General features: G+C 44.3%; 3 protein-coding genes and 1 long non-coding RNA gene across 9 annotated transcripts in view; 2 read left to right on the top strand and 2 right to left on the bottom strand.

Moving 5' to 3' along the window:
• The window catches only part of SLC38A12 (solute carrier family 38 member 12), a 77,683-nt gene extending 73,070 nt beyond the window's left edge, over window positions 1–4,613 (bottom strand). Inside the window, exons 1-2 of one of the 2 annotated variants that reach the window (XM_028716804.2) lie at window positions 4,412–4,613; window positions 272–378 (exon numbers count right to left, since the gene is read on the bottom strand). In XM_028716804.2, coding sequence (XP_028572637.2) covers window positions 272–316 — 45 coding nt within the window. In that variant the 5' untranslated portion in view covers window positions 317–378; window positions 4,412–4,613. The remainder of the gene's footprint in view (window positions 1–271; window positions 379–4,411) is intronic. The other variant, XM_028716803.2, reaches the window with a different exon arrangement.
• Window positions 4,614–4,734: 121 nt separating this feature from the next.
• Window positions 4,735–9,971, top strand: NAT9 (N-acetyltransferase 9). 5 transcript variants are annotated; one of them, XM_077924174.1, is made up of 8 exons: window positions 4,735–4,862; window positions 5,778–5,864; window positions 6,932–7,041; window positions 7,838–7,978; window positions 8,513–8,572; window positions 8,753–8,803; window positions 9,006–9,100; window positions 9,206–9,971. In XM_077924174.1, exons 2-8 carry the CDS (start codon window positions 5,788–5,790, stop codon window positions 9,350–9,352), a joined length of 681 nt encoding a protein of 226 aa, XP_077780300.1. In that variant the 5' UTR covers window positions 4,735–4,862; window positions 5,778–5,787; the 3' UTR covers window positions 9,353–9,971. The 5 variants fall into 5 exon arrangements, with proteins under 5 accessions (XP_077780300.1, XP_077780297.1, XP_028572639.1 ...); XM_077924171.1 differs by having other exon boundaries at window positions 4,748–4,888; XM_077924173.1 differs by lacking the exon at window positions 4,735–4,862 and adding an exon at window positions 5,088–5,092.
• A 340-nt stretch (window positions 9,972–10,311) lies between these two features.
• Window positions 10,312–26,061, bottom strand: part of LOC114592840 (polycystin-1-like) — a 78,374-nt gene continuing 62,624 nt past the window's right edge. Inside the window, exons 40-47 of the mRNA XM_077924175.1 lie at window positions 24,589–24,719; window positions 23,565–23,718; window positions 22,456–22,584; window positions 21,823–21,997; window positions 20,696–20,983; window positions 18,255–18,389; window positions 12,434–12,751; window positions 10,312–11,920 (exon numbers count right to left, since the gene is read on the bottom strand). Of these exons, the coding sequence (XP_077780301.1) occupies window positions 11,201–11,920; window positions 12,434–12,751; window positions 18,255–18,389; window positions 20,696–20,983; window positions 21,823–21,997; window positions 22,456–22,584; window positions 23,565–23,718; window positions 24,589–24,719 (2,050 nt within the window). The 3' untranslated portion in view covers window positions 10,312–11,200. The remainder of the gene's footprint in view (window positions 11,921–12,433; window positions 12,752–18,254; window positions 18,390–20,695; window positions 20,984–21,822; window positions 21,998–22,455; window positions 22,585–23,564; window positions 23,719–24,588; window positions 24,720–26,061) is intronic.
• LOC114590578 (uncharacterized) lies at window positions 12,689–20,028 on the top strand. Its single transcript, XR_003705127.2, has 2 exons — window positions 12,689–12,778; window positions 18,262–20,028. It is a non-coding gene; the product is annotated as an uncharacterized LOC114590578 (long non-coding RNA).

The following is a 26,061-nucleotide window of genomic DNA, read 5'->3' as shown; positions in this document are numbered from 1 at the left end:
TTTGCTAAGCATTAAAGCATGTTTAAAAACGCAAGTCTTTTACAGCATGTGTGGGTGAAAAGAGCAAGCAAGCCCTTGTATTAGAAAAGTTTCCTGAGTTTTTTCCAAATGTATTGTAACACAAGTATAAAATGCCTATCACAATTTAAAATCAATACAAGAACGTGGGGGGCGGGGCGGGGGGAACCATGAAGAAACAGGAGCAGGAAATACAGAGCATAACTGTGCTGCTTGTCTCCAGCAAGAGACTGTAGTAATGTTAAATACTCACGTAAGGCGAGTACAGCTCTCCTGTATCAGTAATACCTCCAGCCATGTTGAAGCTGATGGAACAGTCCGAGAGAGATGTCAGTTCCTTTTGATCCAACCACTGTTAACCTGAAAGAAATTTTATCAGCTGTTTACAGGAGTCAACAAAGCAAGCGGTAACTGCAGTTCATCACTGTGCATTAATGCAAGTCTAGTAGTATTGCTGCCTACCTTCTCGGGAAAGAAAAGTAAACAGATTCCCCCAAATCAGCTAGTTTGAATTTGAAATCAGAATTCTTCACTTGCATTGCAAATTGCATAATTCTCACTAAAGGCCATAATCCTTTTAGAGAATCTAGTGAAATACCAGCCACATCAAAAACAAGGATCAAAACTAAGGTTCTCCTGTCACTCTAAAAGTATATAATCTAGCCAGATGATATAGTAACACACTTTAAGGAATTCCATTTAGAATGAATGGATTATAATCACTAAGGGGAAAATAGATTTAAGATATTTTATTTAAATTAAGTCACTTACTTTACAATTTACACATTTCCTGAACAAGCATTCATGACAATTGGTTGCTAACAATTAAATATAATTGTTAGATGTTTTACTTGAAGGCTACAGTTACAATCATATGCATAGTTACCGTATTTTTCGCTCTATAAGACGCACCAGACCACAAGACGCATCTAGTTTTTGGAGGAGGAAAACAAGAAAAAAAATATTCTGAATCTCAGAAGCCAGAACAGCAAGAGGGATCGCTGTGCAGTGAAAGCAACAATCCCTCTTGCTGTTCTGGCTTCTGTGATAGCTGCCCAGCCTGCATTCGCTCCATAAGACGCACACACCTAGGACTTGCCGATCGAAAGGTCGGCGGTTCGAATCCCTGCGGCGGGGTGCGCTCCTGTCGTTCGGTCCCAGCGCCTGCCAACCTAGCAGTTCGAAAGCACCCCCGGGTGCAAGTAGATAAATAGGGACCGCTTACTAGCGGGAAGGTAAACGGTGTTTCCGTGTGCGGCTCTGGCTCGCCAGAGCAGCGATGTCACGCTGGCCACGTGACCCGGAAGTGTCTCCGGACAGCACTGGCTCCCGGCCTATAGAGTGAGATGAGCGCACAACCCTAGAGTCTGTCAAGACTGGCCCGTACGGGCAGGGGTACCTTTACCTTTACCTTTAAGTGAGTCTTATAGAGCAAAAAATACGGTATTTGAAAGTGCAACTGAACCAACTGGGACTTAGTTGAAAGGAAGCCTACTAAGTCTGGTGCCTTCCATAAATTTTGTACTGGGAGTTATAGCCTAAATATTTGGACAGCACCAGATTGGTGAAAGCTGTGTTATAGGGGTTCAGAACTTTCTGGCAGCCTTATCCTCCATGAATTTGTTTAACCTTTTTTAAAGCCACCCAAGTTGGGGGCCATCAGTGCCTTCTGTGGGAGTGAATTCTATACTATGTGCTGTGTAGAGAGTAACTTTCTTTTCTCTGTCCTGAATCCTCCAATATTCAGCTTCAGTAGATGTCCACAAATTCTAGTGTTAGAAGTACCGTATTTTTCGCACCATAGGGCGCAAAAATTTCCCCCTCAATTTTTGGAGGGGGAAAACTGTGTCCAATAGAGTGAAAAATACGGTATATAAAATTATGTATGACATGGAGAACTCCTATCATGTTGTCTCTTACCTTTGCTCTAAACTAAAAAGCCCTGAATGCTTCAACCTTTCCTCATATGAGAGGTGCTCCATCCCCTTCATCATTTTGGTTGCCCTTTTCTGAACCTTTTCCAACTCCACAATATTGTTAAAGTGGTGAGGCAACCCAAACTGTACATGCTATTCCAAATGCAGCTGCAACAGAACTTGAAAGCTTACTTTTTGTGGCATTTTTATTGGCCCTAATAAAATCTCCACCCAAACAGAATTATAGCATGCTACTGGAGCAAGGCTTAAATAGGCAGGAAAGCCTCGCAGTCTACACAGACCTTTTACAACAATGAGGAAAACACCATCCATAACATGCTACCCCACGTGATGAGTTTCTTCATGCAAGTGTGTGTGCTGGAAAATTTCTAAATGTTTACATGGGGGGGACCCATACTGTATTGTATGAGTTGGCACTAAGATTCTTATCTAACACATTAGCAATTCCACTGAACCAAAAAGAGAACCAGAGAAAGTTACAGGCAAAGTGTAAGTACCATGGAAGGCACTGCATGTGCCTGAATACAAAAAGCAAGGATTTCCAAGGCCCTGCTTTCTTACCCCTGATCATTTGCTCACAAGTCCCCTTCTTTGGCTGAGGCTGGGCTCTTTGTTGAAGAAACCACTCTGTCCTGAATTTCCTAGCTCCTACTCCTGTTTGCATCTTAGTGCATGGCATGGGAAAGTTTTACCTGGACTTTCTATGGCCACTCAGATTGGATGTATGCAATTACTACCGTGAACAGAAAATACGATAAAGAGGGCCTCTTATCAGAAGATACTCAGAATGTACTCCTAACCCTTTCAATCGCTGCTGCTGGAGGAAGAGGAGGATAAGGTAGAGGGGACCCTCCACCAGCTCCTGCCAGCATCCGCTGCTGTACCCAGAGAAACAGAAAGCTACCAACAGTGATTCTACCACTATAAGCCATTAGAGAGATCTGAAATGAGGCATTTTGGGGCAGGGCCTGGCAGCTTGGAATCTTCTGGTTCCAAAGCCCTGCAGGTCTCAATCCTTGGGCACTCTGCTGAGCCGGCCTGGAGCTTTTATAGCCCCCTCCCCCCCCCCCCCGCAAGCCACCCACCACTTTTGATTCTAGTCACTATAAGCAGTAAAGCTTGGGATGCAGTGGTTGAGCTGCTGTTCTGTTGCTCCCCGCAAGGGGTTAGGATTGCTCCATCAGTTATTTGAAGCATGAGACTACAAGGCGCAGACAAAGCAAATGTTAAGGAATGATATTTGGAGTGAGTGTCATGCCAGAAAGCCTGATTCAAATATAATGACAAAGTAAAATCCACAGATGTAACTGTCCACTTAGATAGTTGGGGGGGGGGGGGAAATACCACTCTTGTATTTTTGCGCACTAGCCTAGAGGCCATAGGTGAGCAGGACTTCTATAAAGACATGTGAATGGGTGGGGAAGGGGAATTGATAGCCTACTTGGTTTCCATACTAACAAAAGAGGAAGTAAGAATGTTTCCTTCACAATCAGCAAAGAAACGTAGCAAGCTAGCATAGTGGAGATGAATCACTCCATCCTTTCTTCACCATTCTGCATATTATTAGTCTGCTAATAGGAGGGGCTGCCCCTCCTCCACAGCCAGCCTGGAAAAGCACATCACTAGCCTCTTAGTAGGTTAATAAGAACATCTGTAGGTTAGTAATTTTTGTGGCCTTATTTACAAGGCTGTGTTTCATCCTCAAAAAAGACTGGAAACTACCAGCTTCCGCTTTACTTCAGAGGCTTTTTACTCCACCAGTACACTATGCAGCTGCCCCTCCCCCCATAAAGTCAATAAAAATACTTAAAGTAGAAACTGCAGGAAGATTTTGACAGATTTTTTTCCCCTGAGCACTTGGGGTCAAAAGAAAGCAATTTAAAGCAACGGTTGTTGGGACCTTTCATTCCAAATCTGCTAGACAGAGCCAGCCAGAGGATGATGACAGGTGGGTGTCCTGCCACCCACCCCCACAACATAAATCCTGGCTACTCCCATGGATGGAGAGAGATGCACCCACAAGCAATTGCATGAACTTTTCTCTCTCCCCATATAGGAGTCTGTGAATTCGCACACGCGCACGTGTACTAGGTCTCCGAGCAGATACAGACAACCGCGTGACCACCACCTGCACCTGGTAGGCAGCAGATCTTCCTCGCTGTTTGGGAAGATGCTCACGCCGAGCGGGGGGCAATTCTATAGTCCTCTGCGCGGTCTCCTTCAGGGGGGGAACAGCCCAGAGACAGGCAGAACAGTCACACACAGCCTGCGCCTATTTAAAAGCCTCCTCCGGAGAGCCGCGCGGGAAGGAGCGTCGTCGGGAATGCCACGTCTTCCCCGCCAACCCTTTCCCCGACCCGCCTCAGGCCGCCAGCCCGCTTCCCCTTCTGTCGCCACACAGGACTTCGCCCCGCCGCCACCACCCCTTCTGCCACCCACTCAAAAAAACTCCTCACAACAAGCCTCTTTACCCGCCACGCCGGCGCTCCTCGCTCGGCTCCACGGCAACGTCCGGCCCAGCAACTCCCAACCGTCGTTTTCCCTCATTACCGGCGCGAGCAAGGGGAACCCGCAGACGGCGCACGCGCACAAGCGGAGGAGCTGAGGGAGGGTAGGCGGGGCAGTGGGGAGGGAGGGAACAGCGCTTCTACGCCAAGCAAAAAGCCGCCAACAGCCGAGCTTTCCGCGCGCGTGACCACGACCTCTCGAATCGCTTTCTACGCCGATTGGTCCCGTCTCCTGATGGCACGTGACCACGGGGGCGGGGTGTGTGGCTGTATGCGTCTGTCGGTGGTTGGGAAAGACGCTGGTCGGATTGAGACTCGGCGGCTACCGTAGCGCGACCGGGAAGGAGAGTTTGGCCACTGCGCGTGCGTGTGGCTTGGGTTGGGATGGTAGAGGAGCGAGGTAAATAGGCGCTCGCGTGGCTTTGGGTGGGTTTAAAGTGGAGCTTGTCTCTCTTTCTCTGGTTCAGGTGTAGATTGCGGCTAAATGACGCCTGTTTGGAGATTAGGAGTAGTATGTGGGGGAAGATCTCTTGCGAAAGTGGCTCCCTGATTGATGTCTCTTCAGTGTTGCCTCTGGAGAAGTTACATGCAAAGTCTAATTCCTTTTTTTTGTAACTCGCTCGCTTTGAGGTTTGTTTGTTTTCTTCAAGTGGTGTATAAATGTTATGGAATAAATTCCATGCAGTGCGCAAGCAAAATTGTGGAATTTATTTCCAGGGAATGCTGTCGGTGTGGTTGCACCCGGACACTCAACCACCTCCACCTCCTCATCCTCCTGTTTTAACTTCTGAATCCTGGATGTCAATTATGAACTGCTGTAATTATCCTGTGTTTCAATCACAGTGTAGCAAATGCTTTATAGCTGCATGACTAAGTAGTCCGGACCTCCTTTGCAGTTGCTTCATAATTCTTGTACTACCACTGTAGTTTTTTTCTTTGTTATTAAACATTGTACCATTTCTGGTGGGGCTGGGGCAAAGAGAAATATTAAGTAGGGTTTTCTTGCAGTTCATCTGCTTCAAGATACTCTCGGCAATTATTTTGGTCAAATTACAGATTATATCTCTCACAAATGAACCATGGTAAACTACATTTTATGTACACAAATATATTGCAGCTGCCCTTTAAATTGTGTATCTTACACTTTATTGTATATAAATGGACCGATTGTATATTAAAATTGATATGTATGATTCCTCTGTATAGCATTGTTATATTTTGCTCTCATTTGTTGTTGTTCATTCTTATTTCAAAACTGAACCAATAACATTTATTTTGAAAAAGTGTATCACTAACATAATCTTGTTTGTTGCAGGCTTGGAGCTATGAGAATTAACCAGAATACTGTACTGCAGGGAAAGAGGGTGACCCTGGTGCCATATACCTCTGCTCATGTACCCAAGTATGAAACAGATACTTTGCCAAATCTCCAGTTTGGGGGGGGGCATTGACTTTAGAGGTCTGGAATGTTAAGTCATCTTTACATATTTCTTTGCAAAAGATTTTTTTATATATGTGTGTTTGTAATATGTGTTTGTTAATTTGCATTCCAAGTGGAACAAACAGATAAACTGCTTGAGCCATAAGCACTGAAGTTACCTGTAACTGCTCTGATCTGCAAGTATTAATGGATCAGTTTATTGATATTAATTGGGCATATATGCAAAAGTTGTGGGGGATTTTAACTTTTCTTTTTTTAAAAATTCAAATTTTCACATATGTTCATAGGAATATTTTTGATAACACCTCCTACATTTTGAGATAACAGAACTGCAGGTATGTCCAGGTCTGAAATATGCATAGGTGGGCAAAATCAATCATCTGTGCTTGTGGGGGGAGGGGAATGATGGTAATGGTAACCTCTTGTCTAGACTACCAAGAACTTATCACTGTTGTCTGGTGCATGTTTACTAAGATGTACATTCCACTGAGTGTGGTGGAGCTTTCTCCTAAACTAGTATGCATTAGGATTACAGCCTTAATTTTTAACTCTGCAGGCATTTGGAAACCTCAGTTGTAAACAGTAAGAACAACATATTTGGGAATTATTAGAAATGTACATATTTATTGCTTACTGGTAATATATCTGTCATTACTACATGAGAGATATGTATATATGGAAGGCAGGGCCTGGGGCACCCTCTCAGAAAAGAGAGGTTGTATTTTGTTCTAAATATATTGTCTCCAGGTGCAGCTCCCACCCCCCCCCCATTCAATGGCATCCTAAGTACAAGTGGAATGAGAGTTAAACCTTGGTGAACCCAGCCATTAAGAATAATTTCTTCTGTCTGTGTGGTGCCTATTTCATGTTGTGAAGAAATAAAATAGAATGTTGGTATAAGTGTGCCTGGGCCAGTCATTTCATGCCTCAAATGGGTTCATGGCGGAGATCTTGTTTACCTTTCCAACAGAACATAGTAGGCAATGTTCTGAAGAGGAATATATTCCCTCTCTGGATTTTCTCACCAGGTACCATGAGTGGATGAAGTCTGAAGAGCTGCAGCGTCTGACTGCATCAGAGCCATTAAGCCTTGAACAGGAATATGAGATGCAGCGCAGTTGGCGGGAAGATGCAGACAGTGAGATTTTAAAATATTTGTCAGGACTTGAAGATGAGGGTAGCGAGCATGTATGTTGTCTAGTTTATTTAAAGGTCCATTCATATAAAAGTGATTCTTCCATGTTAAAATTTCAGCTGCTGATCAGTTTAACATGGTAATAACTAATACTGATAATTTGGACTGTGTAGAAATAGATGGCAACTTTATTCTGAGCAAAATTAAATCTTGGAAGGTACTCAGGGCCAAAACCGCAGAATACACAAGTACCCAAGAATCGCATATCAGCTACCTAAACATGGTATCTATAGTTATCCATTTCCATGCAATGTCCTCTGGATGCTGTGGAAGTTCTTCTCTTTAGCCCAATACCTGTGGTTAGGTACACAGGAACTGAACTATAACATCCTTCTTACTTACGGCTACCACATAAAAATTCAGATGGGCCCTTTTTTTTTTCCTGCGAAGGGAAGCAGACACATTTCTTTCCTAACTCCTGCACACTGATTTTAATATTTTTAAAAAGTGAATAGGCCCATCAAACACTTGCCCATTTGGTTTGACCCAAATTGACATTAGGTGAGATTAAATTCTTCCCAGAGTTCTGTATTTTCCTAAGGGTTTGAGGGACAGGGAAAGAGTTGCATTGGCTTTTGCACCCAGCCTGAAGCAAGAGATCTCTCATTCCAAGTCAAGAAGGAAGCTTCTTACATTGTGCTGGTTGCCATTAATTACTGCATTAGTTGACCCTGGTTTCATTTAAAATGGTTTTAAATGTTCTCCATTGGGCCTGCTTCTTTTTTAAAAAATTCCCCAGAATGCACATTTATAGTGCTTGACACAGATAAGTGGTCTAAGCAGACAACCACGGAGGAAGACTGCATGGTGGGCGATGTGAACTTGTTCCTCACAGACAGTGAAGATCCAACACTTGGAGAGATCGAAATCATGATTGCAGGTAACCTAACGCTTCTATAATTTATGGGCCCATCAATATTTCAGCCTTTAGCAAGTTACTTCAAAAGATTGTCTCTTCAGCAGAAGTGACCAAAGCCAACAAAAAATAAAATAGGTTATAAACAAGCATCCTGTGCACAAATGTCTGACACAACTATTGCAACCTGACCTAGCGTCATTCCTTGGTAGGTCAGTGCAAGCTGCCAGGGTTGTATTTTGTCAGTCCTGAATTTTTCAGAAATGAAGCCTAAATCTTACTAAATGTGCAAGAAAGGAGCCTCTTCTTCTTTTTTCTTCACCTATCCCTGTATCCCTTTAGTCTGATTGATCTTTCTGTAAAAAAATAAATAATGTTGCATATCTTGTACCTTCTTGTCTTAAAAAAAGGGCCTTGAATTAGGAAGACTCTAGGGTGCGTGAGAGATACCCATTCCAAATTCTAGACCCTCCTGTTGGCCAAAGGTTCCCCACCTTTGTTCTAGATGAACCTGGAAACAGATACAGTTCTTAATTCTCCCCTGCTCCTCTCTTTCAGAGGCCAGCTATCGTGGCAGAGGATTTGGCAAGGAAGCCACTCTGATCATGATGTCCTATGGTAAGAGTGTCTGGCATGAAGTTGGAAAGTGTTGGAGGGCACTGCATATGCATGGAGGATTAATTTCTGTGTACATCAATAGCGGTAGAAGATTTCCATTCCAAGACTTTGAAATTCTGCCATAGAGTTTTAAGATACCTTGCTAATGAGTTTACTTTTCTGCTTATACTTGGAACACAGAGCCTTCAATCGCCTATAATCGTAGAAACATAGGAAGCTGCCTTATACCGAGTAAGCACATCACTTCGTCTCACTTAGTATTATCAACACTTGCTAACAGTGGCTCTCAAGGGTTTCAGACATTTCCAACCTTACCTGGAGATGCCAGGGAGAGAAAATGGGACATACTGCATGCAGAACATGTGATCAACCTTCCCAAATGAAATTGACAAGAGTAGAGACAGTAGCTTATTTCTAATCTTCTATCCTGTAGGAATGACTCGCCTGGGACTAAACACCTTTGAAGCTAAAATTGGATTGGAAAATGAAGCCAGTATTGGCATGTTCAAAAAGATTCATTTCAAGGAGGTGCGCTAATAAGTATTCCTCATGTAGCAGAACCATCTTTAGTTGACTCTGTATTTGTTGCAGACCCGAAAGTTAACTTGGATTATTATCTTGTGCACTGTCTAGGTGGGAGTCAATGTCATCTTCCACGAAGTAACACTCAGACTGATTGTGGATGAGCAAGAAAGGCAGTGGCTGCTTGAGCAAACCAGCCATGTGGATGAACAATTTTACAATGTAACGAAGCTACAGAATCAAGTTTGTGACAGCTAATGAGGCTTATACGGACTCCAGAAGCATAGGATCTCTGCCTCCAAACTGCATCATGGCCTGGATCTATGGTGTTAGGGACCAACCGCTGGAGTAGAAAATGCTGCGGGCTCTGTACTGCGTCAGCATTCAACTTGACTTGCAGTAGACATTACGAAAGTATGATGGGCAACAGCAACTAGAACAAACTATCATCTTAGGGAAATGGTTTCTATTGGTGAAAATGGCAAAGTGTGATGTATATAGAGCGAACTGAATGTGTTTGGGCTGCAGTGCTACTAAGGGACAGGAAAGTTAGGCTTGTCTCCTCTGTTACAAACTGACAGTCTCATCATTGCCTTACCAGGGTTCTTGATTAGGGCCTGTTTCTATCAAAAACATAAACTACAACCTACTCTTATTCCGAGAGTTAATCGGCAGCAGTCCTAGAAATAGGTGGTTAATGTTTGGTTGAACTGAAGTACTCAATGGGCTTCTCTCAAAGCATTGCAGGCTCCCATACAGCCTCTCAGTTATTCATTGTGACAGCTCTTTTCTCACTGGCACACACCAGGAAGTTTGTATGTTTCTCTTTACTAAGATGAAATGTGAAAACGTAAAACGTGTACACTCTTTTCTCTCACTGCCAGTATCTTTTCTGGGCTCAGGTCTTGCTGTGTGTGTGCCCCCCCCCCCCCATTTGCAGAAGTATAACAGATGTAAACCTACGATGAAGGGTTCATTACCGGTGATGCCATTATCTCCTGTATGTGAAACTAGTTACAGGAACTTGATGAAAAATGCTGATTGCATAGTGCTATTACAAATGCTCCATCTGCACAAGCATATCCCCTTCCTCTATGCTGTTCTGGAAGTCCTCGCACCCAATGTCAAGGAGAGAAGGGGGGGCGGCCCCTTTGTGCAAGGCTTCTGCTGGCTCCTGCCCTCAGATGCTAATGAAGGACTTGGTAGTAAGCATAGTATGTTGGATGTATGTATTGTTTTAATACAGACATGACAAGTTCTCAAAGGCTGTGATTACAGATGTATTTTTGCAGCAACTTCAAGAATGTAATGCTTAATGTAGCTAGCTAGAAGTTCTGCTCTCTTAGACTGTCCCATAGAATACTGACACACACACATCCTCTAGCCAGACAAGCAAGAGGCATGAAAGAATGCATTTCAGTCAGGCAGAAATACGCAGGAGTGCAGCAGGGCTAGGGAGGGTGGAGAGTTGGTAAGGAAGATGTGGCTTGGAGAGAGTTTGAAACGCCTGATAAAGAGGCCTGGAGGCTGCATTTGGGCCCTTGTCCTGAGGTTGCCCATGCCTGTCCTAAAGCCTTCCTTGTAGGTATTTCATTCCAGACAGTAGTACAAAAATACAGTAGGATTGCACAAAGCTACTGTGCTAGATTGTAAATAATGTACAGTGGTACCTCGGGTTAAGTACTTAATTCATTCCGGAGGTCTGTTCTTAACCTGAAGCACCACTTTAGCTAATGGGGCCTCCTGCTGCCGCCGCGCCGCCACTGCACGATTTCTGTTCTCATCCTGAAGCAAAGTTCTTAACCTGAGGTAATATTTCTGGGTTAGCGGAGTCTGTAACCTGAAGCGTATGTAACCCGAGGTACCACTGTAATACACTACAAAGTACTTTACATGCACCATTATAATTCTAATTTTCCTGTGCAGAAAACTTAAGGCATTCTAGGCAGAGTCCACCCAATCTGTAGTACCCTGAAAGATAGCAAAGGTAAGGAGGTTAATCTGGACCCTACTTCTCCAGTGAGTTGCATTATGTGAGTGAAGCACGAGGAGGGAAAACAAACGGGTACCGGCTCTTGCGCTCAGTTAAACCCACACAGAGGTTGTCTACATGTCACCTGTTCCTTCGGTCTGCCATGCTCTCCTCTTTAAAGGGATCTGTCTCTGAAGCACGTCACAACACAGATATCCCTGCCCTTCCTCACTCCTGGGTCTCTTTTTAAACAAATGGGCCGGCCAGGGAAGAGTGCTTTGGAAGATGTGGCCTGAAGCTGGAGGGTTGCCCACCAGAACCTTGTATCCTGTTGAGCTTTGCTGAGATACGGTATCCGCTGGGTGCTGCTTGCCCCCTTCAGTGGCACTGCAGCTGGAAATCCTGACATGGTGAGCTCTGAGCCTGGCTAAGGCAGACTCTGAGAAGGTGCTGTAAGTTCTCGGCAGCCCTAAGCTGGTTCTTGAGGCGAGTGTTGCTACCTTTTCCATGGGATGGCTTTTCTGCCCCTTCTTCTTCTTCTTGCAAATTCTCCTCTGAGTCTCCTCTAAGCTGGTCTCAAGATGGCACACATCCTCCATCAGCTTTAGGACCCTGTCAAAGCCGTCCAGGAGATCATTGACTGCAGATGGCAGGTGCTCCAGGTAAAAGTCTACATTGCAAGGATCAGGGATGGGGCTCTCAGGAAGCACCAGCTCTTCAGAGCTGAAGGAAGAAATGGTTGCAGTAGTACAGTGAAAGTTGGTGCCCGGAGAAGGAAGGCGAGAAGGTTTGGAGTTTCCAGAAGAGTGGGAAATCAGGGAGTCCATCCCTTCAAATTTCACCTTGTGGCGAAACTGAAAGGCAAAGAGGTCAAAATCTGTTGCAAACTCTTTTTCCTGTTGTCTGGGAAAACTAATTCAGCCATCATGGGGACAAGCTAGGCTGCCATTCTTTATATAGATTGTGGTGTGAGGTATAGAGAAAGGTCTCTCAAAACTGATCCTGAAATCAAGCTTACAGAGTTATCATACTCAAGTCTATTTAGAGGAGAACAGCTCACACAAAAGAGACATTCAGATGGTCATCACATTTATGTAAGCAGCTGTTTACAGCTGGGAAGCTGCTATGCATTAATAGTTCAACCCTGTGAAGCTGCCTTCATGTGGCTTGTATTGCAAGTTACCACCACATCATAAGTGGTGCTAGAGCAAGCATAGAATAGCACCACAGAGCAGCCACATTCTCACTTTCCATCTCTTCCCCTTGAGACAGGACTGTGCGGAAGAGTGCTGTATTCCCCATTCCCTTTTTCTTTCTTTTCTCCCCACCCACCACCTCTATTGCTTTGGGTGTTTTATCTCGCTTACCTCTTTGGTTTTGCTAAGTCCTAGCCACAGCTTCAACCTTTTCACCAAAAACTCAATCATCTCATAATCCTGAGGCTCAATAGCTGGATGGTAGATCTCAGAATGGACAGTATGGTAACTGTTAAGGACAGAGGCACAAAGGAAGCTCTGCACCATCCAGAGCACGCCAGCTCCAAAGCTTAGGATGTATGTTGTCCCCAAGATAGGGGAAACCTGTATCAAAGACTGGAGGAAAGTGATCTTCCCACAGAGAGTGGAAAGCAGAGCTGAAAAGGCACACGGGAGTGTCCTGAACTCTTCCACAGTTGAAGAGAAGGCCTGAACAATGAAGAAGAAAAGAAAAAGGTTGTGGAGATTTTATATATATATATATATAATATATATATAATATATATATAATATATATATATATATATATATATATATATATATATATATATATATATATTATATATATATATATGTGTGTGTGTGTGTGTGTGTGTGTATATATATATATATGCTTTCGTAGATTTTCACGGGTACAGGAATGCAGGTTTTGGTGTCCTCGGGTGTCTTCCCGTGTAAAAGTTGGGGTGTCTAGGCGACGTTTCGACGAGGTCTCACTCGTCATCTTCAGGCTGGTGCTTTCGGCTTCTTGTTACTGGAACAGAGCAGGATCTCAGTGTTTGAGTTCCTATAAATACTGTTGAGGAGGTGTGGCCTCTAATGTTCTTGGGCAGAGAGGAAGTTCCCAGGCTAGTGTGCCTTTTCTTCTTTTGTTTCTTAATTACTTGAGGGATATCTTGAGTGATTTCTTGAGTTGTATCCTGAGTACCACTTAGGTGGGTCATTAGGTGTGGATTAGTTGCTAAAGCCTTTGTGTCTTGACCTCTTGAACTTTGTGAAGAGTTTTTCTGGGAAGATGGTTGTACTGCATTTTGTTGTGCTCTGGCTTGGCTTCGTGTATAGGGGCTGTGTAGTTCGTTTCTGATTAGGGATAGTTCAGTTCGTTTCAGGATCCTGATTAGGGATAGTTCAGTTCGTTTCAGGATCCTTTCGGTAGCTGGGGTTTTAGAGTGGAATTTAAGTTGGAAGCATGTGGGAATTAAGTTGTTGTCTCGGCAGTTGCGTAGGAACAAGAGATCACATAAGATGGTGGCTCTTCGGATTTCTAGTTTCTCGTAGGTTCTTGTCAGCTGGAAGGTTTCCTCCCCGTAGAGGTGAGATATTTGCTTTCGTAGATTTTCACGGGTACAGGAATGCAGGTTTTGGTGTCCTCGGGTGTCTTCCCGTGTAAAAGTTGGGGTGTCTAGGCGACGTTTCGACGAGGTCTCACTCGTCATCTTCAGGCTGGTGCTTTCGGCTTCTTGTTACTGGAACAGAGCAGGATCTCAGTGTTTGAGTTCCTATAAATACTGTTGACGAATAAATGCACGTATCGCAGAACACAAGAATGCCGTCAAAAAAGAAGAAAAAACTTCCTCTCTTTTCCAACACATGAAAGAAACAGGACACGAAATTAATTTTGCAGATTCCAAATTGCTCTTTAACATGGAACATCACCACAAGAGAATAATCATGGAAGCCATCGAGATAGAGAAACACCCTCACAACATGAACAAGCGTGACGACACATCCCGCTTGCCAGACATCTGGAAATTAGCCCTCCCCACAAAAACTGACACCAGAGCCAGAGGCACACAGAACGCCATCACCAATCAACCACACCAGACCCAAACCCAGACCCTCTCCACAGATGAATTACAGATACCATCCAGTAGCCAAACCATGGTGGCACCTCCGGATGCTGCACCCCCCTGCAATCCCTACACAGATCTGGCTGGCACAGACCACAAAACCACAGCTCGCCCCTATACACGAAGCCAAGCCAGAGCACAACAAAATGCAGTACAACCATCTTCCCAGAAAAACTCTTCACAAAGTTCAAGAGGTCAAGACACAAAGGCTTTAGCAACTAATCCACACCTAATGACCCACCTAAGTGGTACTCAGGATACAACTCAAGAAATCACTCAAGATATCCCTCAAGTAATTAAGAAACAAAAGAAGAAAAGGCACACTAGCCTGGGAACTTCCTCTCTGCCCAAGAACATTAGAGGCCACACCTCCTCAACAGTATTTATAGGAACTCAAACACTGAGATCCTGCTCTGTTCCAGTAACAAGAAGCCGAAAGCACCAGCCTGAAGATGACGAGTGAGACCTCGTCGAAACGTCGCCTAGACACCCCAACTTTTACACGGGAAGACACCCGAGGACACCAAAACCTGCATATATATATATATATATATATATATATTTGCTTTCGTAGATTTTCACGGGTACAGGAATGCAGGTTTTGGTGTCCTCGGGTGTCTTCCCGTGTAAAAGTTGGGGTGTCTAGGCGACGTTTCGACGAGGTCTCACTCGTCATCTTCAGGCTGGTGCTTTCGGCTTCTTGTTACTGGAACAGAGCAGGATCTCAGTGTTTGAGTTCCTATAAATACTGTTGAGGAGGTGTGGCCTCTAATGTTCTTGGGTAGAGAGGAAGTTCCCAGGCTAGTGTGCCTTTTCTTCTTTTGTTTCTTAATTACTTGAGGGATATCTTGAGTGATTTCTTGAGTTGTATCCTGAGTACCACTTAGGTGGGTCATTAGGTGTGGATTAGTTGCTCAAGCCTTTGTGTCTTGACCTCTTGAACTTTGTGAAGAGTTTTTCTGGGAAGATGGTTGTACTGCATTTTGTTGTGCTCTGGCTTGGCTTCGTGTATAGGGGCGAGCTGTGGTTTTGTGGTCTGTGCCAGCCAGATCTGTGTAGGGATTGCAGGGGGGTGCAGCATCCGGAGGTGCCACCATGGTTTGGCTACTGGATGGTATCTGTAGTTCATCTGTGGAGAGGGTCTGGGTTTGGGTCTGGTGTGGTTGATTGGTGATGGCGTTCTGTGTGCCTCTGGCTCTGGTGTCAGTTTTTGTGGGGAGGGCTAATTTCCAGATGTCTGGCAAGCGGGATGTGTCGTCACGCTTGTTCATGTTGTGAGGGTGTTTCTCTATCTCGATGGCTTCCATGATTATTCTCTTGTGGTGATGTTCCATGTTAAAGAGCAATTTGGAATCTGCAAAATTAATTTCGTGTCCTGTTTCTTTCATGTGTTGGAAAAGAGAGGAAGTTTTTTCTTCTTTTTTGACGGCATTCTTGTGTTCTGCGATACGTGCATTTATTCGTCTGTTAGTTTGTCCAATGTACGTGGCTGGGCAGACTTTGCAGGGTATTTCATAGACCCCTTGGTTTTCCAACTGGATTTTATCCTTGGGGTTTCTGAGGATATTGGCTATTTTTTGGTTGGTGCAAAAGGCTGTTTTGATATTGTGTTTATGGAGGATTTTGCTAATTTTATCTGTAGTGCCCTTGATATAAGGAAGGAGGGCCATGCCATTGTTTTCTTCTGTGTCTTGGTTTTTGGGGGGTGTTTCTTTTTGGATTAGCTTCGTAACCCTGTTTTGCTGGTATCCATTGGCAATTAACACATTTGAGAGATTCTGTAACTCAGTTGTCAAGTGGTTTTTGTCAGCCAGGCGTTTGGTTCTGGAGATGAGAGTCTTGGCTACGGAGTTTATTTGTGCAGGGTGGTGGTGTGATTGTGCATGTAAGTAGCGGTTGGTGTGTGTTTTTTTCCGGTAGATAGTGTGTCCTAGGGAGCCATCAGGTTTTTTGTAGATTAGGACGTCAAGGAAGGGAAGTTGGTTGTTGGCTTCTATTTCCATAGTGAATTGTATTTTGGGGTGTAGGCTGTTGAGATGTGTGAGGAAGCTATCCAGTTTTTCCTTCCCGTGTGGCCAAATTACAAAGGTGTCGTCAACATATCTGAGACCCTACCTACCAACCTATAAAAACAGATCCCACCACCTATCTGGAAAAAACCACCAAATCCAAAATAAAAGCCTCTCCTATCAGTGAAGAAATCCAGCTAAGAATCATCCCCAGAGAAAAATCATCCAGATGCCCCAAACTCTACGGCCTCCCCAAGATACACAAAGAAGGAACACCACTCAGACCAATAGTCAGCTCCATAGGCTCACCTCTACAAAATCTCGCTAAATTTCTCGCCAAGCAACTTCAGCCCTATGCAGAATCCATCTCTTCACACGTTCCAAACTCCTTCCAGTTCATAGAAACAATAAAGAAGCAAAACCTACATCCCAATGACCTACTTGTGAGCTTCGATGTTGTATCTCTCTTCACACAAGTGCCCATTAATGAAGCCTTGACAGCCATTCAAAACAAATACAATCCCCCCGAATACATCTTGGACCTGACCAAGCACTGCCTAACCAACACGTACTTCATCCACAATGGACAAAGATACAAACAGATAGAAGGAGCACCTATGGGATCACCCCTCTCACCGGTCATCGCAAACCTGTACATGGAACACTTTGAAACCAATGCCTTAGACAAGTCAGAACACAAACCCAAACTTTGGCTCAGATATGTTGACGACACCTTTGTAATTTGGCCACACGGGAAGGAAAAACTGGATAGCTTCCTCACACATCTCAACAGCCTACACCCCAAAATACAATTCACTATGGAAATAGAAGCCAACAACCAACTTCCCTTCCTTGACGTCCTAATCTACAAAAAACCTGATGGCTCCCTAGGACACACTATCTACCGGGAAAAAACACACACCAACCGCTACTTACATGCACAATCACACCACCACCCTGCACAAATAAACTCCGTAGCCAAGACTCTCATCTCCAGAACCAAACGCCTGGCTGACAAAAACCACTTGACAACTGAGTTACAGAATCTCTCAAATGTGTTAATTGCCAATGGATACCAGCAAAACAGGGTTACGAAGCTAATCCAAAAAGAAACACCCCCCAAAAACCAAGACACAGAAGAAAACAATGGCATGGCCCTCCTTCCTTATATCAAGGGCACTACAGATAAAATTAGCAAAATCCTCCATAAACACAATATCAAAACAGCCTTTTGCACCAACCAAAAAATAGCCAATATCCTCAGAAACCCCAAGGATAAAATCCAGTTGGAAAACCAAGGGGTCTATGAAATACCCTGCAAAGTCTGCCCAGCCACGTACATTGGACAAACTAACAGACGAATAAATGCACGTATCGCAGAACACAAGAATGCCGTCAAAAAAGAAGAAAAAACTTCCTCTCTTTTCCAACACATGAAAGAAACAGGACACGAAATTAATTTTGCAGATTCCAAATTGCTCTTTAACATGGAACATCACCACAAGAGAATAATCATGGAACTCAACTCAACTCAAGAAATCACTCAAGATATCCCTCAAGTAATTAAGAAACAAAAGAAGAAAAGGCACACTAGCCTGGGAACTTCCTCTCTACCCAAGAACATTAGAGGCCACACCTCCTCAACAGTATTTATAGGAACTCAAACACTGAGATCCTGCTCTGTTCCAGTAACAAGAAGCCGAAAGCACCAGCCTGAAGATGACGAGTGAGACCTCGTCGAAACGTCGCCTAGACACCCCAACTTTTACACGGGAAGACACCCGAGGACACCAAAACCTGCATATATATATATATATATATATATATATATATATATGTGTGTGTGTGTGTGTGTGTGTGTGTGTATGTATATATATATATATATATATATATATATATATATATATATATATATATAATATCTATATCTATATATCTAAAAAATAGGTAGGATCAGTGTTTCCCCACCTCCTCCTGTCTTGGGGTGGGTAGGAGAAACCTTAGAATAGCATGCATCATTTCCCCATGAACTGACTTCTCATTCTCCCTCACCCCATTCTTTTTGTAACCTACTAAACAGCCACACTTGGCCCAGATGAGAAGGAAGAAGAGGAAGATGAGTTTGATAGCCACTAGCTCCCTCAAGGCATGCTGGAAGGTTTTCCCAAACACAGACCATCTCCGGACAAAGCGCAGCTGTTGCACCATCTAGAAAGAAAAAGAAGCTAGTTCAGAGACTTGCCTCTTTGAAGGGTATAAGCCATTGAGAACACTTTCTCTGCCCCCTTATCACAGGAAGAGAGCCAAGGAATATTATCGCAAGGCTACATCAAGATAACAAACAGCAGCCATCATCACAACCATAAGCATCTGTCAAGGGAAGCAGCTCTAATGCTTGGTGTCACAGTCCAATAAATGAGAACCTCAAAGGGAAGATTCTCAAAACTAGAGAAGTCATTTTAGCTAATAAGGCCTGGCTGTTGGTTTGGAATATAAACGTTGAGTGTCACATCAGTGATAGGAGTGAAAATATTGTGGGTACAGCCACCTGAGTTTCTTGTATATGTGAAGGACCTAAGGGAGTTGGCTGCTTCAATTTAAGGACATAAAGGCTTCTTTGGGACAAACAGCAATACTGTTTGTTGGAAATTCCCACCCACGAAAATTCTCAGCTCCCCGACTGTCTTTCCTGCTGACTTCACAGCCGAAGCTTTGGGCAGCCTTTATTTATCTGCTCTGTGTGTTCCTTCATTGTTCATTAAGGAAACAAGAGGCAGCAACAAAGCTCTAATTCGAATACATCCAAGCTTGGATGGAGCAGATGGGTCTCCCTGTGCAGATTCATTAGGCAGCACATGGAAAGGAATGGCACCAAGATTATCCCTCGGTAGCAGCTTCAATGACAATTATAAGGTCATTACAGCATCATTTAAGAGCCACGTTAACAAGAACCTATGCATCATTGTGATTGTTAATAGATCTGACTCGGTGCTTTCCAAAACAGACATTTTGCTATGCACGAAGGGGACCATTTTAATAAATCCTCTCTTTTATAAGAGATGGAAGATGTATTCTGAAATTGTTAACCAAGTGGTTGTGGCCAAGAGGAGAGAAGGATGTGTCACAGTGAAGGGAAAATACATGGTCATGCTTGCTCAGGTGTCAAAATTCAAACAAAGGCTGCAATCAGTGGCACTGTTTGTGGGTGGCCTCTGGGGCCCAATTCTCAGCTCTCTGCAGTGAGATTTATAGCTCCTTTTTCCTTTCCCTGTTTTATTTATTTATTAATTAACAATATTTTTACTTTGCTTGCAGGGAGGCATCCATGCCTATAAATTGTTATGCGCTAATTTGTGTTGATCTGTATCTGAAATCTTTTAAGTACCTCGCAATGTTCCTGGCTACCATCCTGGAAATAGTTATTTCCGGGATTGTCCTGCTGACTTAAAAAGGGACAACATTAGGCTCTACATTTCAGGACTGCAGCCAGAGTTGCCAACCAGTCTGTCTGGTTTGGGGGAGAAAATTAACCATTTCGTCTATCTATATAAAGCCAACTCCCAACTTTCCATTTTGCATTATGAGGAAACAGAACCCAAAGTGGAGCTATGTAGTGAACGAGCAGATTCAATTCTCAATAAGCAGGGACAGCTTAATCCCCATATTAAAACCAGTTTTGGGGGGGGGTCCCTCCCACATATTTAGAAATAAAGAAATTGGTTGTATTTTGTTTTGCAGTAGCAGGTCTGATAGAACAGTGTGTTGTTGCCTTAGATTGCTATTAACAGTTTGTGTCTATGCACACTGCCTCTTAACTCTGGGAGAAATAAAGAGGACAGTCACGTCATACACATCATCTTCATCACCAGCTTCACCAAATTCTGGTTCATTTCCAGGCTATGTTCAAAGTGCTGGTCATTAACCTTTGACTTTTGGTTAATGGGAACACATAACTGGGTCTCTCTATTGTCACATCTCGGCCATGGAACAGCCTGCTCTAGAATATTGGTTGGCTTCCTCCCAAATAGCATTTCATTCCAAACTAAACTAACTTTGGCTGGCTGGCTGTTTTATGGTCTTTTCTGCCTGACTTCCGCCTAAAAAAACATTTTATTGATATTATTATCATTTATTAAAGATAATAATAATATAAGATACATAAAACAAGCGTAAAATCTACAGGCAACCCCCATTTGTGTGGGGATTGTGTTCCAGGTCATCATGTGCAATGAAGGAATGCACATAAGCCAATCCCAGCTTCTGTTTGGATCCCAGAATGTGCTGTTATTGGCCTGGCCCTCTGATGTGAGTTCAGAGCACTGGACCAAAAGATGTTCGCTCTGGTGCAAGCCAGCTCTGGCACGACCCTGCTGATAAGCACCAGATCGGAAGGAGCACCGCCCCTCCTGACATCCCAATTTGGGGCACAAAAATGTTGGAGGGTATGCATTCATGTGTGTGCCGGATGGAGATGGCATTGGGAAGATTTCTGTCCCCCCTCTACTCTTCCTCACCTTCAGCATGGTGATTGTCAGCAGCAGGGCGCAGAGGATGGCTTCTATGCGAGCCAGCACTGCCACTTCATAAAAGCTGGTGAAAGCCTGACGGTGCTTCTGGGAATGCAGCAAGCGTGCCTTTGCTAAATGGTTGTTGGTGAAGTGCAAGGCAGCAACAGTGATGGAAATCAGGGCCAGGAGCAGCCGGAAGCGACTGTGGTTCTGCCACGGGCATGGCGCCTTTTCCAGAGGTGTGAAGGACAGCTTTGGTAGGACAAAAGCTCCACTGAAGAGAAGCAGGCATATCTGCAGCAGAGAAGGAAAAGCCACAGGTGTTTTTTTTTCTAAATTGTTGGATTCCTTGCCTCCAGATAAGCCGGAAGTTGCTGTCATGGCCCAAAGCGACTGGATCCAGTATAGTAATACATCTTTGAATCCTAACAAGGTTAGTGCCAGGCTATTTGAGATACCACCTCCTCCCATATGAACCTACCCATAAGATTTCTATCTTCTTCCGAGACCCGTTTTTATGCCTAAAGTGACTGAGGAATCCCATTTTCTGCCATCTTAAAGAGAAGGTTGGCGTCCATCAGGTATGGTTTGTAGGACACCTATAGAATATATTAGGTATTTGTTTCGAACAGTTTCCCAAACCTGGAGCTCCAGCTGCTTTTGGACTACAGTTCCCACCAACCCTGACCACTGGTCCTGCTAGCTAGGGATGATGGGAGTTGTAGTCCGAAAACAGCTGGGGACCAAAGTTTGGGAAACAATAGTTTGGAAGGTATTGAAGGCCCGGTTCTATGAGTATGTGTGAAATAGTAGTCAATGTGATATACTAGGATTGGGGAGATTTAAGTTCAAATCATTGCTCAGCTGTAAAGCTCACTAGGTGATCTCTCTCAACCTAACCTACCTCACAGGGTCATTGTGGGAGGAGGAAACCTAGTTGACTGCCCCGACCTCCTTGAAGGAAGGAGATAATATAAATGTAATTAATATATTATAATAAATAAATAGCGACCCCAAGCCTACAGGAGAGGAAGATGTGATGTGTATGTACTTTTGCCACACCACACTGCCTACTGAGTTCCCTTGCGCAAAGAAGTAGCCCCAGAGTGCGCTTTTCAATGCAAGATACCTACCATCATGACAAGGCGAAGGTCCACATGGTCACCTGACTTTAACAATGGGAAGGGGAATATGGACATTGAAGCAATTGCCGGCCTGTCTGACGGAAACTCAAACAGGAGCATCACAGTCACATACAGATTGACATCAGCATTGTACTGAGTGAACTCGACAAGTAGAGCTTTAGTCCTGTCATGAAAAGGAAGCAGAGGAGAGAGATCTATGAATATCAAGTTGAGGAACAAGCTATATATGTTTTTTTGCTAACAGGTAAAGATTGGATTTTGGAATATGGCGATATAAAATTGGTTAGATTCCCCTCCTCTGAAGGGTTTTGACAGACAGGGTCTGGAAACGGAGAGGTGCCTTTTCCCTGACCGCCACCATCCCAAAGGGAAGATGACAGTATAAACAGTAACATCAGGCATGCTACATATCACACTACTTTACACTTAGGACACATCCGCATGACACATTTGATCCAGTTTCAGACCTGGTTAAGTGTCATGGCTTTCACTTGAGTCCTGAGAACAAGCTAACAACCTCCTTCCCTTGCAAAGGAAGAGCAAAAGCCCCACAGGGAACTGATTTTGTTTGTACTGGAAGACTTGAGTTTCAAACAAAAACAAAAGTCTTGGGCAGCTTGCCTTTTGTGAGCCCAGTTGCTTGCTTGTAGGTCATGCAATATCCTCTGAGCTTCTGCAGAGGTGTTCCCAAGCTCCTTTGCGCAGCCATCATTCGCATGGTAAAATCCTGCATGACCCCAGATCCAAAACCTGCCGACAGAGCCACATTGAAGGAACATGAATTTAACAGTGTCAGAATGCCTTGGGAGCAATGTAAGCCTCCTCTCTTTTCTCCTGTGGCCTTTTCTAATTCCCTTGGAACATCTTCTACCACATTTTTGCACTTGGAACAAACAGGCAATCCAAGCTAAAGTATAGTCAAACTGCAAAGCAATGATCTGACCACATGACGAAGTTAGTGTAATGGGTGTTTTTTTTAAAACATATCTTCGCAAGCAAAGCTTTGGTCATAACTAATGATTAATTATTTAATTTCAATACCACTTAATATATTAAAGAATGTCTCTAAGCAGTGTACAGGAAACTGAAGCAACAACGGACAACTTAAAAGATTGCAAAAACACACAGTTACATATCAAAATGCTACATTAATACAAAGTTGCAAATACATAAAAACCAATATAAAGTCATTTTCCTTCTGGCACACACCCACCCTCCCTCCCTCTCAGCCTCCAGGTTCTCAGTCCAACAATTTCAGCTCACCCACAAAAGTCTCACAGTGAGAAGAATTCCTGGAAACAGTGGGCATTACCCTAGTCTCTCACTCTAGACTTGCTTTTCATGGGCAGGCCCAAGATGCATAGTACGTCCTCAGGCTGTGTCCCATTCAGTTGCCCTCTCCACACCCAGGTCCAGCAGGTTTTGTTGTTTCCTTGGGGGTCCAAAGGATGGGAAAGGGGACCCCCGCCACCCGCAGCTCTTTCTTCACCCTCTGTCTCTCCTCCTCCTCAATCTTCTTAGATGATGACTGCCCAATCCACAGAGACATCCACATGTGACATTGTCATTCACACAACTGGTTCAACCTGTGGCAGCCTGTCTGGGCGTCAGCACAGATAGACTGAAAGCTGCCACGTTCTGATAGGGGTTGTGAGAAAGGGTCTTCAGAAGAGAAATAAGGAACCACAAGGGAGAAACCCAGAGGTAAGCATCCCTACATCAATTCATACCTAATAGAAGTGTGCTCAGTTGCGTCAGGGCATGCGTTTTTATTTGTACCCCTAGGAGCTTCTGATCTGGACCCAGACAAGTGGCACAGAGGACAGGGGCGGCTGGCAGTACTGAAGTGGTATATCTGAGATGCAATTCCAGGCCGGGGAAGTCCTAGGAGGCACAGAAAAATGTACGGGCAAAGCTTTTTAATTATTATTTTAAAGAATCTCAGATGCCACTTGCTAGATATTATGCCTTTCAATATATACAAGTGATTTTGTACACGCTCACACTCTCCACGTTGGTAAACCAACCTATATTCGCCTTACTTCTCATTTAAAAACCTCTGGCATATGTTTAGGGGTTACCTGAGGGGTTGGCAAGGTTTACCTTGCCTGGGCCAGTTCACTCCAGCGGAGATCCCTCCATGGGCCGGATTGCGCGTGAGCGTAAGTGCGTGCGCCTGTGATTTCTGGGTTCTGTGCAGATGCAATTTCCAGTGTCTGCGCATGCGCAGATGCGATTTTTGGTGCCGCGGAAGCGAGTCCCTGCACTGTGCTGCGCTGGTTTAGCACAGCGTGTGGGGACTCACCAAGTGGGTGGCTCGGTTCGGGGGCGGCTCGTGGGCCAGTTAAACAGCCCCCATGGGCTGCTTGTGGCCCATGGGCCTTAGGTTGCCTATCCCTAGGTTACCTTATTGCAGTCTCACAAAAGTCCCTCCCACTAATTCAGGTTGAATGTACATGTCACCTTGGGGCTTCTCTCAGATTCCGGTTACATTTCCTCCCCCCCCCCCCCCAATCCCAGCTCACTTTCATTTTTGTAGGGCGAATGTTCCCAATTTCCTCTTTTCATTGTTTGTCAAGTGTGTCCATTAAACCAAGCCTGACTATGTTAGCTCTTCTGAAGTCTCAACACTGTCTGACATTTTAAAAAAGCAACTTCGTTCCTTTCTTTGTTCATTGTTTTCTTCTTTTGGCCAAACACAATCTCTTACTGCCTGTTTTGTCACTTTACCACCCAAGAGAAAAAGGTGAACACCTAGATCCATCATTTGGCTTGTGGTGGAGCTTTGTAGCTGCAGCTGAGGCACTCCTACTATTGTCAGCTTTGTGTTGCCATAAAGGTATTTCAGTAGCACTGTGTCAATCCATTCCAATGTGTCGGAGTAGCTACAAAATAAGCAAAAGGAGAGAAAAAGGACCAGTGCAGTTCTTCAACCAAGTGGCCTGTTTTTAAAGCAAATCACAGTAAAGAATCCCTTTGCAATCCTAGAATTCTCTGACAATGAAATCCATCCCTGCTACAAAAATGCGGGTGAGACGGGAAAAAACTGTTTAATTGCAACTGAACACGTACTGGAAAGTTGTTATATGGGAACGAAAATTTCTTGCCACCCCTGTATGATGATTTCACCCATCAATGGACTAAGGAATCCATCTGTGGGTGCAGCCAGCCAGTTCCAGTTTGCCTTTACAAGGAGGTATCTGCCACAGGGATGCGGGTGGCGCTGTGGGTTAAACAACAGAGTCTAGGACTTGCCGATCAGAAGGTCAGTGGTTCGAATCCCCACAACGGGCTGAGCTCCCGTTGCTCAGTCCCTGCTCCTGCCAACATAGCAGTTTGAAATCACGTCAAAGTGCAAGTAGATAAATAGGTACCGCTCTGGTGGGAAGGTAAATGGCGTTTCCGTGCACTGCTCTGGTTTCACCAGAAGCGGTTTAGTCATGCTGGCCACATGACCTGGAAGCAGTACGGCAGCTCCCTCGGCCAATAAAGTGAGATGAGCGCCGCAACCCCAGAGTCGTCTGTGACTGGACCTAATGGTCAGTGGTCCCTTTACCTTTACCTATCTGCCACAGGACCCAGAGGAACACTGAGAGCAACCTGTGGACTCCCCTTAGCCTTCAACCATCAGGGATTTGAGGATGCTCTGGTCTCTGAAAGTCTTAACATGAACAAGGCTCAGGGTGAAATAACTAGGGCAGGAGTCACTTAATGAACACTGTCCATGGAAGCCATGTGCAAGGGAATTTCCCCCATGCCCCACAAAACTGGCCCAGGAGGGTGTCAGAAGAACCTCAAGAACAACACACAGCCGGGGTAGAGGGGTGATCATTCTGAAATGCTTGCATGGACAATGTTCAATACAGTGTGACATTAAATTTCCAGATGAATAATGAATGTTAGTTTTTGGGTGCCACACAATGGTTTTACTGCAACAGAACTAGTACAGCAACCTTCCAGTCAAGAATTCAGCGACCCTTCCTTGCTGGAGACCTTCAAGCACTTGCTGGGTAGAAATCTCTCGGGGATCCTCTATCTTCCCAAACGGAGCAAGGTTTGGACTAGCCAGCCTGACAAGGCCACCTCAGCTCTTATGATCCTATGACTACAAGAAGATGGAAATGCTGCATTGTTTTTCTATTTTATCTCAGCTTGCAGGATGCATTTACAGCAGGGTTTTGTGTGTGTGTGTGGGGGGGGTTAATAGCACTTTTACAATTTGAAGAA

The sequence above is a fragment of the Podarcis muralis genome, chromosome 2 (genome assembly GCF_964188315.1).
Source record: "Podarcis muralis chromosome 2, rPodMur119.hap1.1, whole genome shotgun sequence".
In the NCBI taxonomy this organism is placed as follows: Eukaryota; Metazoa; Chordata; class Lepidosauria; order Squamata; family Lacertidae; genus Podarcis; species Podarcis muralis.
This window is presented reverse-complemented; position numbering and strand designations above follow the sequence as displayed.

What these genes read in the sequence shown, in the direction of transcription:
- NAT9 (XM_077924174.1), top strand. Translation starts at nt 5,788, where the DNA reads ATGAGAATTAACCAGAATACTGTACTGCAGGGAAAGAGGGTGACCCTG. An exon ending in TCTGATCATGATGTCCTATG is followed by an intron (nt 8,573 to 8,752) that starts GTAAGAGTGTCT and finishes CTTGGAACACAG; the next exon opens with AGCCTTCAATCGCCTATAAT. An exon ending in AGGAAGCTGCCTTATACCGA is followed by an intron (nt 8,804 to 9,005) that starts GTAAGCACATCA and finishes TCTATCCTGTAG; the next exon opens with GAATGACTCGCCTGGGACTA.